The sequence below is a fragment of the Mirounga leonina genome, unplaced genomic scaffold, assembly GCF_011800145.1.
Source record: "Mirounga leonina isolate KUSES-001 unplaced genomic scaffold, KU_Mleo_1.0 Mir_114, whole genome shotgun sequence".
Taxonomy (NCBI): Eukaryota; Metazoa; Chordata; class Mammalia; order Carnivora; family Phocidae; genus Mirounga; species Mirounga leonina.
Genome location: NW_023270265.1, coordinates 1,676,233 through 1,695,359, shown reverse-complemented (window position 1 = coordinate 1,695,359; position 19,127 = coordinate 1,676,233). Strand labels below are relative to the sequence as shown.

Sequence of the window (19,127 nt, the reverse complement as noted above, 5' to 3'; positions counted from 1 at the left end):
ATATCATATACAAAAAACAATTCCAGGTGAATTATAGACTTAAATGTGAAAATTGTGAAAGTTATAAAAGCCATATACTAGGAAAAGATATTTGTAATACATTTAACAAAGGATGAGTGTACGATTTCTACTACTAACAAAAGCAATAAGGGTGGCTTAAACAAAGTAAAAGTTTATTTTTCTCATAAAAAAATTAGTCTACGGGTAGGCATTAAAAAGCTGATATAGTGGCTCCATGGACATCAAGGACTCAGTTTCTTCTATTGTTCCCATTCTCAGTGACACTTCATGGTCCAAGATGGCTGCTGTACCTTTAGCCATAGTTCCATGTTCCGGGCAGGAATTAGGAAAAAAGGGGTAAAATGGAAAAAAGGGCATTCTAGAAAGCTCTATCTCCTGACTTTTGTATACAATTCATTAGCTACCACTACCTGTAACAGAGGCTGAGAAATAAATTTTCAACTGGGTATAATACCTGGAGTTCTATGGGGAGAGTGGATATAATGTAGGTATCTGACAGTCTCTGTTATACACATCTAGAACAGGGATCAGCAAACTATGATCTGGCCCACAGCCTGTTTTGTAAATAAAGTTTCATTGGAACAGTCACACCCATTTATTTACCCATTATCTATCGCTGCCTTCTCACTACAGTGAGAGCTGAGGGTCTGATAGGGCCCGCAAAGTCTAAAATATTTATACTTTCTCAAAAAAGTACACCAACCCCTAATCTAAAAGATAAAGAACTCCTATTAATTAATATGAAAACAATAAAAAATAAAAATAAATGGATATGAAATATAAACAGGCAAGTCACAGACTACAAACGTGTGCAATATCATGTATGAACTCGCCAAACATAATGCTGAGCATAAGAAGCCAGATACAAAGAATACATAATGTATGATTTCATTTATATGAAGGGCAAAAATAAAAAAAAAAACTAGTGACAAAGGTCAGAATAGCAGTTATTTTTGGGGTTGAGAGAGGGCATCTAGGAGCCTGTAGGGTGCTGAGTGCCTATATCTTATCTGGGTGCCACTTCTCTCTCTCTTTCACACAACACACACACACACGGTATGCAAAATTTTTTTTCTAACCAATGCAATAGCATCAGATACCTCTTTTTAAAACCTGAAAGTCTGGCAAAGATTAAAAAGTATGATAATTCACTGTTTTGGTCAAGAGTATAGGAAAATAGGCCCTTCCATATATGTTCCTGGTGAGACTGCAGATCGGAATAACTTCTACAGAAACAACTTGGCAACAGCTTTCAAAATTACAAAAGCATCTTTTGACCAGCAATTCCACCTCTAAAAGTTTATCCTCAGATATATTCACATTTATGTAAAATAGTATATGTACAGTGTTATAAATGCAGCATTTTTTTGGTAACAGCAATGAATATGCGGCCATTAAAGAACAAGTAAATTTTTTATAATAATAGATATTCTTCAAAATATACTGTTAAGTGGAAAAACAACTGGCACTAAATAGCGTATATGACAAACTTTATGTAAAAATAAAAATAATTAAAATGTACAAAGTTAGCAAAGGAATCAATTAAATTTTTTAATAAAGAATTCTTGTTTGATTCCTTATTTTAATTGAAATAACTTTAGTGCTTTGACATTGAAACTGGTATTTCCTATTCAATTGGCAAATAGTCATCAAGTCTCAAGGGTTTCCTCCTATCTTACTGAGAATTTTTATAAGGAATGATTTTTGAAATGTATCAAATACTTTTTCAGCATCTATTGGTTTGATCATATTTTTTCATTTAATTCATCGATGTTAAATATACTACATTTGCAGGTACTGACCCATCTTTGTATTCCTAGAATAAACCTTACTCGATTATTAAAAAAAATCAACCCAAAGCATATAAAGCTAAAATAGAACAGAACTGGGTTAGCTACTTTTATGACTGTTGGCTATAAAATTTTTAATAATAGATATAATTAGGATAGAAAAGGAAGGTCTTCCTTCACATTATATTAACTTTAAATTTTAGAATATTTTTTTAATTTTAGACTATTTTAAAAGAAATAAACCTAGAATATAAACTCCAGGATGATTATAAATAATAAATATATTTAGCCATTTATTTGGCCAAATTAATTAAACTGAAAGGAAGAAAAACACCAAGACAGTTCTAAAGTAAATAAAATGTATAAATACTAACTTCAATTTTAGTATCAGTTGTAACTTACAATAAGATATTTTACTCAAAGTAAATAATAAAATGATAAAGAGAATTAAAGGAAGATCTAAATAAAAGGACTATATTTCTAGCTAGAATACTATGTTAAGATGAGAAATGACTGAAATGTGTATATTCAGCAGTGCCTGGCATCTACTAAATACTCAATAAATTTTAATTCTCTCTACACCTTCCCTAATTTAATATAAAGTTATAATGCTAGACCAATTAAATCCCTGATGAATATTTTATAAAATTTGGTGCAAGTGAAAATAAAATTCAGCTTAAGATGTAAAGAGGACACAAATACTAATATTTATCATTTAATGAACAATAAATTTGCCCTAAATATTTTAAAACTGCAATGAAAACTACATGATTTTAAATCAAATATAGAAAAAGGGCTCAAACAAAATAGGTTCAACAGGGGCGCCTGGGTGGCTCAGTTGGTTAAGCGACTGCCTTCGGCTCAGGTCATGATCCTGGAGTCCCGGGATCGAGTCCCGCATCGGGCTCCCTGCTCGGCAGGGAGTCTGCTTCTCCCTCTGACCCTCCTCCCTCTCATGCTCTCTGTCTCTCATTCTCTCTGTCTCAAATAAATAAATAAATAAAATCTTAAAAAAAAAAAAAATAGGTTCAACAGCATAAAAACTTAATTCATACCTCATACCATGTATTATTAAAAAAGTCTGGTGAGTTAAAAAGATAAACACAAAATTCTATAAAACGCTATTAGGAAGAATACTGTAATATTCCATCTTTCTAAAGATAAAATCCTGACTAGTACAGAAATGAAGGTAATAGAAAGAAAAAGTAGTAGATGAAGATCAAAAGTGAAATGGTAATATTTGATCATTAAAAAAGATCTGCTACACAGTAAATAACAAAAGGAAAGCAAAGGAAAAGGAAACATTTGTATGACATTCATAACTTATAAAGAAGTACTAACTGCAATATAGAGACAACTAATGGAAATATATAGTTAGTACACTAAAAACCTCACAATAAGCCATCAAATTAATTAATTCCCTTAGGATAAAATTTATATTCTTTCCTATGGCCTTATATCATCTAGTCCTGCCTGCCTCTCCGATTTCATTTATGCTTTCTCTGCCTGATACCATCCCCCAACCACACTGACCTTTTTTCAGTTCCATGAACACACCACTTTCCCTTGGAAACATGAAGCTCTTTTCATCCTTGCTGCTGGTTAACTGTCGGGAAAGCTCTTTCCTCACTCTTCACATGGTTAACTCTTTAATCTGTAAATCTCATATCTACCCTATCTGATAATCCTATCTAAAGTAAATCTCCCCCTATAATGTCCTGTTCAGTACCCTGTCATCTTCCTTAGAGCACTTCTCATCTTGTGTATTTTACTTGCTGTCACTCTCCCTCATTAGACTATTCAATTGTGAGTCTCACTCACCCTACATTCCCCAGTACAATGTCTAGCAACAGATGTACTCAATAAATACTGAATGAATGAAGAAAAACTGAAAACTCAAACATCAGATAAGGGAAAGCTCTAATTATGATATTAGGAATATTATATAACTATATATAACTATTCAAATTGACAGGTACGGAAGTAGTAAAAGAAATATTTATATGGAATAATGGTGAATGGAAAAGCAGACCACAAAACAGGATGCACATATACAACTAAGAAAGGAAAGTGTATATACAACCAAATTCAAATTACTGGAAAATAATTCATGGTGATAATAATAGATTATAACAATTAGCAGACTTTTGTAAAGAAAACAAGTTGCTGACAATACAGTATAAAGTCAGTATTGTGGATAAGTGCTTACAAAATAATACTAAGTGAAAAAAACAGAGCATAACATTGTATGTACACCATGATTACAGCTAGGTCAAATTAAATATAGATTGAAAGAAGACACAAATAAAAATACCTATTGCATCAAGGCAATAAATGTGCATAAAATGTGACTTCAGAATTTTCTTTTAAGGTTTTGATCTTTTAAAAATAATATTTTATAATGGGAGATAGCCATAAGTAAGTAAGTAAATAAATAAATAAGTCAATCTCATCTCAACACCTAATAAATAATGACTAAACATTTTGGGTTGATATCTTTAGTCCTTTTTTCTAGTATGTATATAAGCAAAAATATATGTAAACTCAAAATAGAACCATACTATTTTTAATCTGCCTTTTTTCATTCAATCATATATCATAATCATTTTCCCAGTCTATAGTGGCTTAATAATCAAGTTCCAAGAACAATTTAAACAACAGGGTAACATTAGTGGTGGAGAGACACATTAGTGGACTACACAAAGCAAAAGTGGACCCAGGGCCCAGATCCATACTAACCTGCAACTATTAAGTCAAACATTTCTAAGGATCAACTACTGTATCCATAAAACAGAGCAAATACTGAAAGAGGGTAAAAACTGATAAGAAGTATTAAAATGTAAAGAACCAATCTTCATAGAGTGAAGGAATGAAATATACTGACAAAACTGACAAATCCTAACTCCCAGAATAGTCTCCCAAGCACTCCATCAGACCAATAACATACAACTCACACCATAGCCCCAGGAGAAGTCCGAGCTGCCTTCTGTAGAGATCCCTGTGCCTGTATAGCTTGGAAAAGCAAATCTTGAATTCCCAGTGTCAGCTGATGTAAAAGGTGATTCTTGTGTGATGTCAGACTCACTAAATGCACAATTTGGAAGGAAGAGAGAAAACAGAAAAATTCTTACACTTCCTCAAGTTTCTGTAGCAGTAACTACTCAGCAGTTTACTAGGTAACAAGCATGCATACAAATATATCCACAGAAGCAAAAATAAATGAAGAACTTAACATTTAAGCATCATGGAAAAGTCTAATTCCTATAGAATTGATGACAGTGATTCTAAATAATTCTAGTCATACTTTACAACAAATACTTTAACATTCCACTTACAACATCTACCCTTGAAAACTAAAAACATTTCAGAAATATGAATAGTAATGTCTGAACTTGTATGGCACTTTTACAGTTTACCAAGCACTTTTATAGATATAATTCCATTTTATCCTCACAACAACCTGGTGATGTAGAACTCAATTAACCTCATTTAAAAACTGTTTTAAGTTATATTTATTTAAGTAATCTCTACACCCAATGTAGGGCTCAAACTCATGACCCCAAAATCAAGAGTTGCATGCTCTTCCAACTGAGCCAGCCAAGCACCCCAATTAACCTCATTTTAAAGACAATCTGAGATTGAGTTCTAGGTTTTGAAATTAGCTTTTATGACTATAATTTTTCTGTGATACCACATTGCTTCTCAGAACCCTTTTTGACATTACAGTATCCTGTTTCTTAAAATGATAACTGCAGCTAATACTTACTCATTTACCATATGCCAATCATTGTGCCAAGTTTTACATACTTTACCTCATTTATATTCACAACACCCGTCAAGAGACATTATTATCTGGTAAGTAACTTGCCCTCTATTACCCAGCTAATAAGTGGCAGAACCAGAATTAAAAATCAGATGTTAGGGACACCTGGGTGGCTCAGTCATTAAGCGTCTGCCTTCAGCTCAGGTCTTGATCCCAGGGTCCTGGGATCGAGCCCTGCATAGGGCTCCCTGCCTGGAGGGAAGCCTGCTTCTCCCTTTCCCACTCCCCCTGCTTGTGCTCCCTCTCTCGCTGTCTCTCTCTGTCAAAAAATAAATAAAATCTTTAATAAATAAATAAATAAAAATCAGATGTTAGATTCCTTCTGAGTCTTGGCTTTTAACTACGTCATAATACTACTTTTCAAGGGTTATAAGTATGATGTTCCCATTAGCTGTTCCAGAATGAAAACTGAATGGTACTGAAAATGTGATAAAAGTTCTTATTTTGTTTCATTAGTACAAGACTAGATATCAAGCCTAAGCCAAAAAACACTTTTGCCATTATCAAGTGTAATAAGCAAGTAAGTACACTTTATATTATTACCTTTGGGAACTTGTGTCTTTTTCATGGCTGTCATTGGTAGAAGAAATTTCATCCAGTTGCTCTGGAAGAGGATGGTGATTAATAGCATGTTTTGTTATTCCTTTCCTGTGAAAGATTTTTTAAAAAGTTATATTTTCTGTAAAGAAAAAATATATACTTTTCAATAACTTGACTACAAGTTAGTTACCTACTTCCTGCTGCTCTGGGACTGCACCGTCCTATATGGTAGCCACTAGCAGTTAAAATGTGATTAGTCAGTGTGATGAGCACCAGGTGTTGTATGGAAGTGTTGAAACACTCTAGTGTACACCTGAAACTAGTATTACACTGTATTTTAACTAACTGGAATTTAAATGAAAATTTTAATAATGTAGTTAGTCGGAAGTGAGATGTTTTAAGTATAAAACATGGGATTTTGAAGTCTCAGTACAACAAGAATGTATAATAGATCAATAATTTTATCTTAATTACATATTAAAATGATAATATTTTGGATATGCTGGGTTAAAAATATATTCTTATAGTTTTACTGCCAATTTAAATTACAGTAAGTTATAACCACACACCTTTTAGAACAGCTAACACAAAATATGGTAATGCAAGTGACAATGTGTAGAAACCAGATGTCTCATACACTGCTGATGGAAATGTAAAAAGGTACAGCCACTCTGGAATAGTCTCACAGTTTCTTTTTTTTAAAGATTTTTTCTAAAAAATTGATGAGAGAGAAAGAGAGAGAACACAGGGAGGAACAGAGGAGAGGGACAAGCAGGCTCTGCACTGAGCACAGAGCCCATCATGGAGTTGGATGTGGGGCTTGATCCCAAGACCCTGAAATCATGATCTGAGGTGAAACTTAACTGAGAACCAAGGAGCCCCAGTCTCATAGTTTCTAATAAAACGTGTACCAATGTCAGTTTCCTGGCTTTGACACTACACTAGTTACATAAGTTGTCATCATTGGGAGAAGGTGGGGGAAGGGTTCGTGGGATTCTATGTATGATTTTTTAACAGTGAGTCTATAATTATTTCAAACTAAAAACTCAAAAAATTAATTTCACGTTTCTACTATTTTTTAACGTGACTACCTGAAAATTTAAAATTCCATATGTGGCTTTATTGTATTTCTGTTGGACAGAGCTGCTCTGAAGAGTTCAACATGTACATTAGAGTAAACTAAGGGATCAATTATCATCTTAACCATCTATAGTAGACTTACCTCCCCCACAAAATTCTGCAATAAAATAAGTTTAGGAAACATGATAAGCTAAACAAAGTACATAGGTTTCTTTATAAAAGGTCTCTTTAGGGTCTTTAATTTGCAAATGTAATTATAAATCTCTAATACTCTTACTTCATAGGCAAGGAAAGTGAAGCACAGAGAGATTAAGTAACCTGCTTAAGGTCATATGCCTACGAAGTGATAGAGCCAGGATTCAAATCCAAGTACTCTGGCTCTGAGGCTTCTCAAAGCAAATGAATAATTTGAGATTTTAGTGAATGGTACCATTTTTGTATATAAAGATAAAGCTAAGGGCCCAGTCAGCAGAGCTTGTACTTGAAATTATTTCTCAAATGTGGGGATGGATTTGTGCAGAGCTATTTGTACTTCTCTCATTCAATGATCCTACAACCAAAAGCTTGTCTCTGAGACAGTGGTAGCGAACAGAAATGTGGATTCCAGCTATAAAACAGAAACGTAAGACATTTTTTAGTCTGTCAAAGAAATCTAACTATGAAATGATGATTAGGTAAAACCAAAGAAATATTAAATTTGATCACAGCATTGTTTTTACATAAGAAAATACCTAGGGGTGCCTGGGTAGCTCAACTGGTTGGGCATCCGTCTGTCTGCCTTTGGTTCAGGTTGTGATCCTGGGGTCCTGGGATCTAGCCCTGCATCAAGCGCTGCATCAGGCTCCCTGTTCGGCAGAGAGTCTGCTTCTTCCTCTCCTTCTGCCCCTCCCCCTGCTCGTGCTCTTTCTTTCTCTCAACAAATAAATAAAATCTAAAAAAAAGAAAATACCTATAATTTTTAGAGATGCATACTGAGGTATACAGGGGTGAAATAAGTGGGGTTTTGCTTTCTTATTTACAGATGATGGACAGAGAAGCTGAAAAAAAGATAAAGAAGATAGATGAAGCAAATATATCACAATTTGATAATTGTTGAATGTGGGTGATAGGTGGTTCATTTTATTATTCACTATACATGTATGTTTGAAATTTATCACTTGTTAAGTGTTAAGCTGTATGTTGAAAATCACTTTTTTTTTTTCAAACTCTTTTCAATATCTATAATTTGGAACTATTAGGGAGAAAACTAAAGTTACTTCTTCAAAGCAAATTATCATTCTAGTAAAAATTGTTTTTATTTTACTGTCATTTAGATACATATAATCCTCATTATCTTCATTATTCGTATCATCCTGACTCCTCTAGAGAATCATCTTTGAAGAGACTTGTCTTTAGAGAGTATCAATCAAATCAACAATAGAGAACACATAATGTACTATACTGGAGTAATTCTCACCCACTAAATGCCTACCAACAATTTTTTCCACAAATGAGTTTTGTTTTTGTTTTCTTACTCTCAGAATGGTCAGAATTAATTATAAAAGCAGACTTTTAGCTAAGTCCTGTTCCCTTTATTGGAAAATTACTTTCTTCTACTTCCTAAAAAGCTTATTATCTGAATTGCTCCTGTGTAGATATCCTATTACTTAGTAGATAATAAGCTTCTGAAAGACAAGGCGAGATCACAGATTTTCTTTGTATGGCTACTGTACCAAATAAAGCTGGGAAAGGACAGGAAATTACCAATTACTGAGCATTTACTATGTGTCAAGCCCTGTGCCACCACTTTAGATATGCTTTTAGAGAAAGACCAATATTACAGAAATGAATGCTCAAATATTTAGTAATCTGCTGAAAAGTCACATGACCAGGAAAGAGCCTAGCCAGACACCCAGATTGATTGAAGATTCCATGCATGTTATTACCATGTAGTTAATATTTAATTTTTTAATGTATGGTTGCTAAAATTACATAGCTCTACAGAGAAAAAAAGTTGGAATTTGAGGACAAAAAGCCCGAGCTCAAAACCTATTGGTTATATAATCTTAGGATGTGTAACCTTTCTAATATTTCATGTTCTGAAAAACTGAAAGATAATCATACCCATCTTACAGAGTTGTTGCAAGGATCAAGATGTGAAAGTCTTTTTGAAAGTATAAAGCATTAACAAATGTACAACATTATCATTACTTGCTAAATTACAACACCTCACCAGGGGTGGGAGGTGGGTTTTTAAGCTTAAATATTTGCTCTCTAGAGCAAAACTTATCCTTAAGGATTCTGATGTTTAACTGCAGAGATGGGGAAGCAGTTAGTGTAATGATTATGACCAACGCTTCGGGGTCAGACTGACACCAGGTTTGTGTGCTCCACCACTTTCTGCCTGTATAATCTTTGGCATACTACAATCTTAAATCTGGGATCTTTGTTTGTAGAATGTGCAAAATAATATTCCCTATTCTGTATCCTGATAGGATTAAGTGAGCTAATGCATGCTTTGCACGGTGCCTGGCACTAGACATATTCAACTTTTCTGTAGCGCTCAGTCAGCTATTGGTAACTTCTCGATTCGTCAATGGCATGAAGCACTGAGGAAACGACAAATGCCATAGGAGACCCAGTCCCTGAGTACAGAAGTGCAGCCCAAGAGGGCCAAGTCCTAGGAAAGCACAAGTGACATGCCCTTAGCTGGAGATGGAGGCAGACCGGGCAGCGTCTGACAAGTCTGGGAGGAGAGAATTCCGAAGAAAATTCTCCTTCCCCCGCCCGGGAAAGGGAAAGGTGAGAAGCACTGGTTGGGAAGGCTTCCAACCAGGGCGCCCGCGGCCCGCCTCAGCCTCCCCCGGCCCGGGCTAGGATGGCTGAGCAGTACACTCACAGCTCCAAGCTTTGCGGCACCGCCTTCCGAGTGTATCTGGAGATCATCCTCCTCTTCCTCCTCTGTCGTGGAGGGGGCGGGCACGCCAGGGTGGGGGCCTCCGGGCCTGGCCCTCCCGCCGGCTCCGGCCCGGCCCCCTCCCGCCACCTTCCGGCCCCGTCACGCCCCGTCGCCTGGACTCCGGACCGCCACCACTCCCTGGGTCCCCACCCCTCCAGTCCTCCGTCCTCCTTGCTTCCCCGCGGGGGCGGAAGTGACGCACGCACGGAGGCACCGCGTAATGCTCCCGCGGACGCGCAGCAGTGACGCCACCGGGGGTTCCGGGGCCGAGCGGGTCTTTCAGAGCTTCCGCTGGCCGCAGGTGCTCGGCAGGCGTCTGCACTGACCTTGGGCCAGGCTTTGGCTGCTACTGGCAGCTCCCGACCGGCTCACGCGGTGGGAGGGGCGGTCGAGGAAAGGGGCCGCGGCGGAGACGCGTGGGGGAGGCCGAGAATGTAAGCGGAATTGGCTTCCTTTTGTCGAATGGAGGGCGGAAGCTTAGTCTGAGTAAAGAGCCCTGGACTCCAGCTCGGCTCTCTGCTGCGTGGTGGCTTCTCTTTCTGTGTGCCACTTTTCTCACTTGTACAGCAAGGAGTTAGCCTGAGTGATTTCAAAGTCCCTTCCAGTTCTGACACTAAATTCTTCATAAAAATGTGTGCTTGGCATTATGAGGTGGGTGGATGGGATTATCTGTCCCTCTGGGTTAAGAAGCCAAACGATTTGGACAGACCGGATAGAAGATGCAGGTTCCTCTCGACCTCGTTTTATTAGCCCATGAGAAACCGAGTAAGAATAAAAATCGAATTGTGCCTTACAGTGGACCATCCAGTGCAGTGCCTCCCTTTTCCAAGCCTCATCTGGCAGCAATAGTAAGCTAGTACTTTGTAAATAGAGGTATTTACCTCTTCTTATATACCGGAGCTACCACCCCCCACCCCGCTCCAGACCTGAAAAAGGGACAGTTTTAGGACAGCTCTAGGATTAAGAACCATGGGCAAATTATTTTGGTGTGAGATGATAGGCCATGTTTTGTGGTTTTGAATTCCCCTATGCCGTACAATAGTCATAAAAGATTTAAATTCTGCAGAGGGAGATTGCCCTAAAGAGTTTTAAATAATAATTTAAACTGGGGGAGAAGTTTAGAAGTGAAAGAGTAACATTCTCATTCTACAGTTAAGGGAAAAGCCCCAAAAAGAGAAATTGAGGTGCTCTAAGTGACACAACTAATCAGTGGCAGAACATAAGATGTTATTGCAGTGCTTCTCAAAGTGTGTTACACACACTAGTGCTAGTGTGAGGGCAAACTTTCTTTTAATTTATTTTTTTCAAACGTTTTTTATTTTATTCTTGCATACTATTAGTTAATTTGGGAATGTGATACTCGATTTCCATTTATCATATCAAAAGTTCCTTTAATTGCAAGTATGAAAAACATAATTTTAAGTATAAAAGCATCATTAAAAGAATATTAAATACTCATACTTGATCAAGGCAAAAAACGATAACACGTGGATAACTGAATGTTGGAAAACAATGGAATCATGTCGAATAGTTCAGAGAATTGGGTTTTACTTCTACAGTATTCTATGTGGTTTATATTATTGAAACTTTAAATGTAGTTTTCAAAGAAGAATGGAGGAAAATATGAAGCTTGCTATAGTGGAAGACACTGTGGAGTATCACCTATTCCTGATACCAGATGAACCAAGGGACCCAGAAAAACACAAAGAGATTCTTCAAAAGTATATTGAGAGGATAATGACTCAGTTTGCACCTATGCTGGTCCCCTATATCTGGCAGAATCAGCCTTTCAATCTTAAATATAAACCTGGGAAAGGTAAGGCTCTTTTACTTATTTTGATGTGATATGACTTCTAATTCTGACAAGAGTGATCTATAATATATAATAGTCCATAGTTGATTCAGTGTTGTGAGGAGATTTATAACCTGAACTTTTTTGATTAGTGATGCTTGCCTGTATTTGGCTAAGTCCTTAAACTTACCAAAAAAAAATTTTTTTTAATTCATTTGATGAAAGCTTTCTAGTAGTAATTACCTTGAGAACTAACATACTCAACATTATTAAACCATGGCTGTTCTTTGGAACTTTACTTTCCTGTGCTGTAATGTATCTAAGTACTTTTACTAAACAGGTTCAGGCATCTGGCTTCCTTAACTGTAGCTCCCTTTAGTGGTTACTCTGTATTCCTCATTCCTGATCATGTGTTTAGTAGGCTGCCTTGTTTGACATAGTTTTGAAACTATGCGGCTCTGCCTGGCTTATAAAGAGAAATAATTGGGCCTATGGCCATTATTTGCTACTCAGAAGCATTTTGAGGTTGCTTCATGGCTTCTCTGTGTTGTTGGTGCTTGAGATCTGATTTTCTTATCATTTCATATAGCTTTGGTAAAATGAGGCACCAATAGGTGACCACAGCTCTTATTCATGCAGGGTCTTATTTCAGATCAGGAGTCTGGCATCTTTTGATACTGTCAATCTAGGTCTCAATGTAGTGTTCATCTGTTATTTTTGCCAAATGTGTTCCCTGGTGTTAATTTTATTGAACCCCTATTCACCGAAACACGTGATATTTATTGGCAAGAACACCGTCACATTAGCACAGCACATCCAAGACCAACTCCTCCTTATCTTTTTCCTAGAAAATCATTTTTACCCAATGTTTTCTTGTCTTGCTTAATGGCATTATTATCCACGTAGCTATTCAGCTTGTTAATAATTCAAAATTATACTCAGCTCCTCACTTGACCATGTTCAGTCAAGCACTAAATCTTAGTGTGGTTACTCCTAAAATACAACCCCTTCTCTACATTTGTTGGCTACAATCTAGACGCTCTTTATCTCTTCATCTGGAAGACCACAGCAGCCACCTAACTAACCTCTCTGGTTACAGTATCTCCAGTCCCTCACACTGTTGCCAGTTACCTTTGTAAAACACGAATTTGATCGCGTCAATCTTCTGCCTAACATCCTTCACCAGTTATCCATTGCTTCTGCATAAAGTTCAAATTGAAGTTTAATATATAAGGTAGATAAAAATAGACGCTCTAATTGGGGCTTCTCTAGTTGAAATTTGAGAGATCTGGGGTGGGGAGAAGAGTTGGTTGGGCTGTGCTTCCTACTTTTTTGTTTTGTTTTGTTTTTTTGCCATGGCAGCTCTTGAGACACTTCACAATGTGCTTGTTGTTTGACCTCTAGTCTGTTAATGTGGTAGGTTACATTGATTGATTTTCATATGCATTACATTGCATTCCAGGAATAAATTCCACTTGGTCATGGTGTAAAATCTTTCAATGTGTCGAATTCAGTTTGCTAGTATTTTGTTGAGGATTTCTGCATCAGTATTCCAGGGATATTGGTCATAGTTTTCCTGTATTGTCTTTGTCTGGCTTTAGTATAAAGGTAATGCTGGCCTCATAAAATGGGTTTGGGAGTGTTCCCTCCTCTTCGGTTGTTTTTAAGAGTTTGAAGAGGATTGATGTTAATTCTTCTTTAAATGTTGGTAAATTCTCTAGTGACCCTTTCTTTGTTGGGAAGTTTTTGATTACTGATTCAATGTCCTTTACTAGTAACCAGTCTGTTCAGATTCTCTATTTCTTCATGATACAGTCTTGATAGGTTGTGTGTTTCTAAGACTGTACTCATTTCTTCGAAGTTATCCAGTTGGTTGGTGTACAGTTGTTCATAGTGTTCTCTTATAGTCCTTTTTATTTCTGTAGTATAGGTTGTAATATCGCCTTTCATTTCTGATTTTAGTTACTTGCGTCTCCTTTTTTTTTCTTACTAATATAAGATTTTGTCAATTTTGTAATGTTTCAACAAACCAAATCACTTTATTTTTTTCTATGTTTCTCTTCTCTGTTTCATTAATCTCTGTTCTAATCTTCATTATTTCCTTCCTTCTGCTAGCTTTGGGTTAGCTTTTCTTGTTCTTGTTCCTTAAGGTGTAAAGTTAGGTGGTTGATCTGGGATCTTTTATAACTATAAACTTCTTAGCACTGTTTTTAGTATGTTACGTGTTTGTTTTCATTTGTCTCAAGGTATTTTCTAATTTCCCTTGTAATTTCTTCTTTGACCCTTTGGGTTGTTTAGGAGTGTATTAAATTCTACATATTTTTGAATACTGCATTTGTTTAAAAAAATTCTGCTCCATCTAAATTTAGCTTCCTGGGGCGACTGGGTGGCTCAGTTGTTAAGTGTCTGCCTTGGGCTCAGGTCATGATCCCAGGGTCCTGGGATCGAGCCCCGCGTTGGGCTCCCTGCTCAGCGGGAAGCCTGCTTCTCCCTCTCCCACTCGCCCTGCTTGTGTTCCCTCTCTCGCTGTGTCTCTCTCTGTCAAATAAATAAATAAAATCTTTAAAAAAATAAAAAATATATATATAAATGTAGCTTCCTGGGCACCTGGGTGGCTCAGTCGTTAAGTGTCTGCCTTTGGCTCGGGTCATGATCCCAGGGTCCTGGGATCGAGCCCTGCAGCATCAGGCTCCCTACTCAGCAGGAAGCCTGCTTCTCCCTCTCCCACTCCCCCAGCTTATATTCCCTCTCTTGCTGTCTCTCTCTGTCAAATAAATAAATAAAATCTTAAAATATATATATTAAAGAAAATAAATCTAGCTTCCTTATATTCCCGGAACACTGTATTGTCTGCCATGCTTATATGCCTTTGCACATGCTATTCTCTTTTTCTGGACAACTTACTTCTGTCATTCCTCCAAGTGAGCATAGCTCAGTATGACATTATTTATGCTCACATGCCCCAGTGCATACGTCTGTTCATCATCTTGTTTTGAGATGGCGTGGTGGTCCATCTCCTGTTGTCTAGACCTTGGGTCCTCATAACTAGGCTTTTTATATCCTATTCAGGATTGCAGCCCCAGCTCCCCGTATAGTACCTACAGCATGGTCAGTCAATGAATGTTTGTTTATTTGAATGATTACTTGCATTTTTATGTGCCCTGACAAATTTTTTTTTTTTTTTTTTTTTTGTGCCCTGACAAATTTATTTGGTTATTTGATTGCTTTTCTCTTGTTTTCAGGAGATGTTCCTGCTCATATGTTTGGCATGACAAAGTTTGGGGATAACATTGAAGATGAATGGTTTATTGTTTATGTAGTAAAGCAAATTACAAAGGAATTTCCAGAGATAGTAGCAAGGTATTAGTTATTTTAATAATCTAAAGGAATTCTTTTGTTGAGACTGACTACGTTTTTATCCATTTAGTAAATTTTTTTCGGTAGTCTGGTGGAGACTGTACAAATTTGAGACATAGATTTTGAAGGTGACTTTGTGTTTTCTTCCTTTTCTCTTGTGACTTCCTTTTCTTGAGGAAAAAATTAAAGTACATTGGAGAGCTTAACTTCCAAAATTTTTAAACAAAACCTGCCTATTTTAGTTTTTTTTTAAATAATTCTCATTATGAAAGACTAAATGCAGGGCGCCTGGGTGACTCAGTCATTTCGGTTTCTGCCTTCAGCTCAGGTCGTGATCCCAGGGTCCTGGGATCGAGTTCTGCATCAGGCTCCCTGCTCAGCTTCTCCCTCTGTCCCTCCCCCGACTCGTTTTCTCTCTCTCAAATAAATAAAATCTTAAAAAAAAAAAAAAAGAAAGGCTAAATACAGATGGTAAAAAAAATCCAAACAATACCAAAGGGTGTACTACTGTTTAGAAAAACTGTAGTAAAAAATCCCATTGTATGTACATATATATATTTTACAGATTTCTTTACTATGTATTCCTCTATTATACTTTAACTGTATTTTTTGAGAAATACAGAAAATGTTAACAAAAAATCAGGGAACAGTTGTATTGAAAGCAAAGTAGGTAACACTGCATTTTAAATCTATTTAAAATGGGAACTGATAGTTCTCTGTAATTACCAAGTTGTGTCAGCAGAGGGCGTTTCACCCATTTGCCATATGTTCTCCTAGTTTTCCTGTCAGTCCCCAAATTCTAATCTATCCCCTCAACCTCTTCCCCAGCAGAACAAAAAGAAAAACAACTCTGAATATTATTATATTAAAATTTCAAACATGAAAGTAGAGAGAATAAACTCATATGTACTTAACACCCAGCTTCAACAATTTTCAATTCATGGACATTCTTACTTTATCTATACCTTTCCCCTACTCCCCCATTACATAGCAAGATTATTTTAAAGCAAATCACAAACATGCCATTTGATCTTTAAATACGTTAAGATGTAAATATAAGAGATAACTCTTATTTTAAACACTACTGTTACCACACCTAAAAATAATTAGCAATCATTTCTTAACAAATAATAGCATTTTAAGTGAACAAACACAAAGATATCCATTTCTGTCTTTACAAGGATAATAAGGAGAGGGCAGTGCCTTTGTGTATGGATTTTTATCTTCATTTTATTTTTTTAAGATTTTATTTATTTGAGAGAGAGATATACACACACACAGCATGAGCAAGGGGAGGAGCAGAGGGAGAAGCAGACTCCCCACTGAGCAGGGAGCCTGACTTGGGACTCCAGGATCATGATCTGAGCTGAAGGCAGCTGCCCCAGATTCTGATCTTTATATAATGATGGCTCATACCTACACCAGGCCTATAAAGCTCTTTAAATAATAGACATCTACTGTCTTACCAGTTTTTTAAACAAATTAGAAAAAGAAAGAACTTCCTCTATGTCTCTGACAGATTAATCTTCCTAAGGTAGGACTCTAACCATTTTTCTACCCTGCTTTGAAACCTTTCATTCCTTTTGTGTATAAAACTACGCTCATTCTCATTGAGTCTGCTAACATTAAAAAAAATTTTTTAAATATTTTATTTATTTATTAGAGAGAGAGAGCACAAGCAGGGGGAGAGGCAGAGGGAGAGAGAAAGGGAGAAGCAGACTCTCCACAGAGCAGGGAGCCTGATGCAGGGCTCAATCCCAGGCCGCTGGGATCGTGATCTGAGCTGAAGACATACGCTTAACTGACTGACTGCTAACATTTAAAGCTCTTCACAAAATGATATAACTGTGGGTTTTTTTTTTTTTAAGATTTATTTATTTATTTTAGAGAGAGAGAGCAGAAGCAGCAGGGGCAGAGGGAAAGAGAGAGAGAGAATCTCAAGCAGACTCCATGCTTATCGAGGACCCCAACCCAGGGCTCAGTCTCACAACCCTGAGATCACTACCTGAGCCAAAACCAAGAGTCAGGCGCTCAACCACCTGCTCCACCCAACCGCCCCATAACTCTGCTTTTCTAGTCTTGTTATTTACTAATTGTCATTCTCCAAATATCCACCTTAAATATCCACCTCCATAATTTTGCTTATACTATTCCCTCTCCCAAGAACATCTCTCCTTTTCTCCTTATATCCACCCATTAAAAGTAAAAAAATCTTTTTTCCCTTTTGTATGTGTGACAAGAGGAGAAAATAAGAATTTATATTCCTATTAGCTAGATTATGCATAAGGAACTTCCAGAAGGATAAACAAGAAATAACAATGGTTGGAGGGTAGGAAAGGGACATATTAGGGACAAAAGTAGGAAGGAAACTTTTTCATTATGTAACTTTTTATGTGTTTTTTTAAAGTATAATCATGTGACTGCCTTACCTATTCAAAAATTTAAATTTAGGGGCACCTGGGTGGCTCAGTTGGTTAAGCAGCCAGCTTGATTTCAGCTTAGTTCGTGATCTCAGGGTCCCGGGATCAAGCCCCACATGGGGCTCTGTGCTCAGTGGGGAGCCTACTTCAGGATTCTCTCTCCCTCTGCCCACCCCTGCACATATGCTCTCTCACTCACTCTCTCTCTCTCCCTAAAATAAATAATTAAAAAGTTAAAATCTTTAAAAAAATTTAAATTTTGGGACGCATGGGTGGCTCAGTTGGTTAAGCGTCTACCTTCAGCTCGGGTCATGATCCCAGGGTCCTGGGATCGAGTCCCACATCAGGCTCCTTGCTCAGTGGGGAGCCTGCTTCTCCCTCTGCCTGCCACTCCCTCTGCTTGTACTCTCTCTTGCTCTTTCTCTAGCAAACAAAATCTTTTTAAAAAAAATTTTAAATTTAAAAAATGTGATAGAAATGAAACAAAAACAAAATTATCTCTCAAGGTCCAAGTAACTTCCATAAATGCTTTCCGAATCTCGGCACTAGGTGATTTTTTTCTTCTTTTGACACCCTATTGTATATTTTTCATATTTTTGTCTGGTGTTATTTATTTATGTACTTATTTTTTCTCCTTATCATCTCCAAATCCTCCTTCAATTTTAAAATCTTCTTCAGTACTTAATGGTGTCTTATTATAATAATCTATACATAGCATGTATTCAGATATTTACTAAAATGAAAGAAAAAATATTAGAATAAATGTGTTCTGATTAGTAGCATATATGTGCTTTTTCAATGCATAATTAGAATTTCTTCTGCATTAGGATTGAAGACAATGATGGTGAATTCTTGTTAATAGAAGCTGCTGACTTTCTCCCTAAATGGTTGGATCCTGATAATAGTGCCAATAGGGTAAGTATACCCAAATTTGGAAAATTTACAGAGATGAAATCATGTTGTAACATTTTTCATATGTACCTAGAGTTTGTCAGTGCCCAGAATGAAAATTAAAATGTATCATTTTGCAGGTGTTTTTCCACCGTGGAGAATTATGCATTATTCCTGCACCAAGGAAACCTGGAGCAGTGTCCTGGTTACCCACCACACCCCCAACAATCCCACAAGCATTGAATATAATCTCAACACACCCAGAAGAAATTTTGGCTTCAGAATCTATACGAGCTGCTGTGAATAGGCGCATCAGAGGGTAAGAAAAATATTTTCATTGCTAGTGAAGGAGCCTTTTTATTTAGTGCAGCTCAAGTCTCTCAAATGTAGAATTTCTTCCACCTAGATTAATGCTCATTTTCATTCTGTCTTCCTCCTTCATGAAAGTGGCTAACAAATTAAATTTACATATTTT

At 36.8% G+C, this 19,127-nt stretch overlaps 2 protein-coding genes across 7 annotated transcripts in view; one reads left to right on the top strand and one right to left on the bottom strand.

Annotated features, from left to right (window-relative positions):
- FAM149B1 (family with sequence similarity 149 member B1) overlaps nucleotides 1-10,387 on the bottom strand; it is a 79,714-nt gene extending 69,327 nt beyond the window's left edge. The window contains exons 1-3 of one of the 4 annotated variants that reach the window (XM_035021417.1): nucleotides 10,133-10,387; nucleotides 6,178-6,313; nucleotides 4,768-4,895 (exon numbers count right to left, since the gene is read on the bottom strand). In XM_035021417.1, coding sequence (XP_034877308.1) covers nucleotides 4,768-4,895; nucleotides 6,178-6,265 — 216 coding nt within the window. In that variant the 5' untranslated portion in view covers nucleotides 6,266-6,313; nucleotides 10,133-10,387. Of the gene's footprint in view, nucleotides 1-4,765; nucleotides 4,896-6,177; nucleotides 6,314-10,132 lie in introns of those variants that run through there. The other 3 variants (XM_035021427.1, XM_035021422.1, XM_035021434.1) reach the window with 3 other exon arrangements.
- Nucleotides 9,228-19,127, top strand: part of ECD (ecdysoneless cell cycle regulator) — a 43,055-nt gene continuing 33,155 nt past the window's right edge. Inside the window, exons 1-5 of one of the 3 annotated variants that reach the window (XM_035021412.1) lie at nucleotides 9,228-10,035; nucleotides 11,791-12,008; nucleotides 15,227-15,344; nucleotides 18,589-18,676; nucleotides 18,793-18,971. In XM_035021412.1, coding sequence (XP_034877303.1) covers nucleotides 11,804-12,008; nucleotides 15,227-15,344; nucleotides 18,589-18,676; nucleotides 18,793-18,971 — 590 coding nt within the window. In that variant the 5' untranslated portion in view covers nucleotides 9,228-10,035; nucleotides 11,791-11,803. Of the gene's footprint in view, nucleotides 10,036-10,455; nucleotides 10,627-11,790; nucleotides 12,009-15,226; nucleotides 15,345-18,588; nucleotides 18,677-18,792; nucleotides 18,972-19,127 lie in introns of those variants that run through there. The other 2 variants (XM_035021410.1, XM_035021407.1) reach the window with 2 other exon arrangements.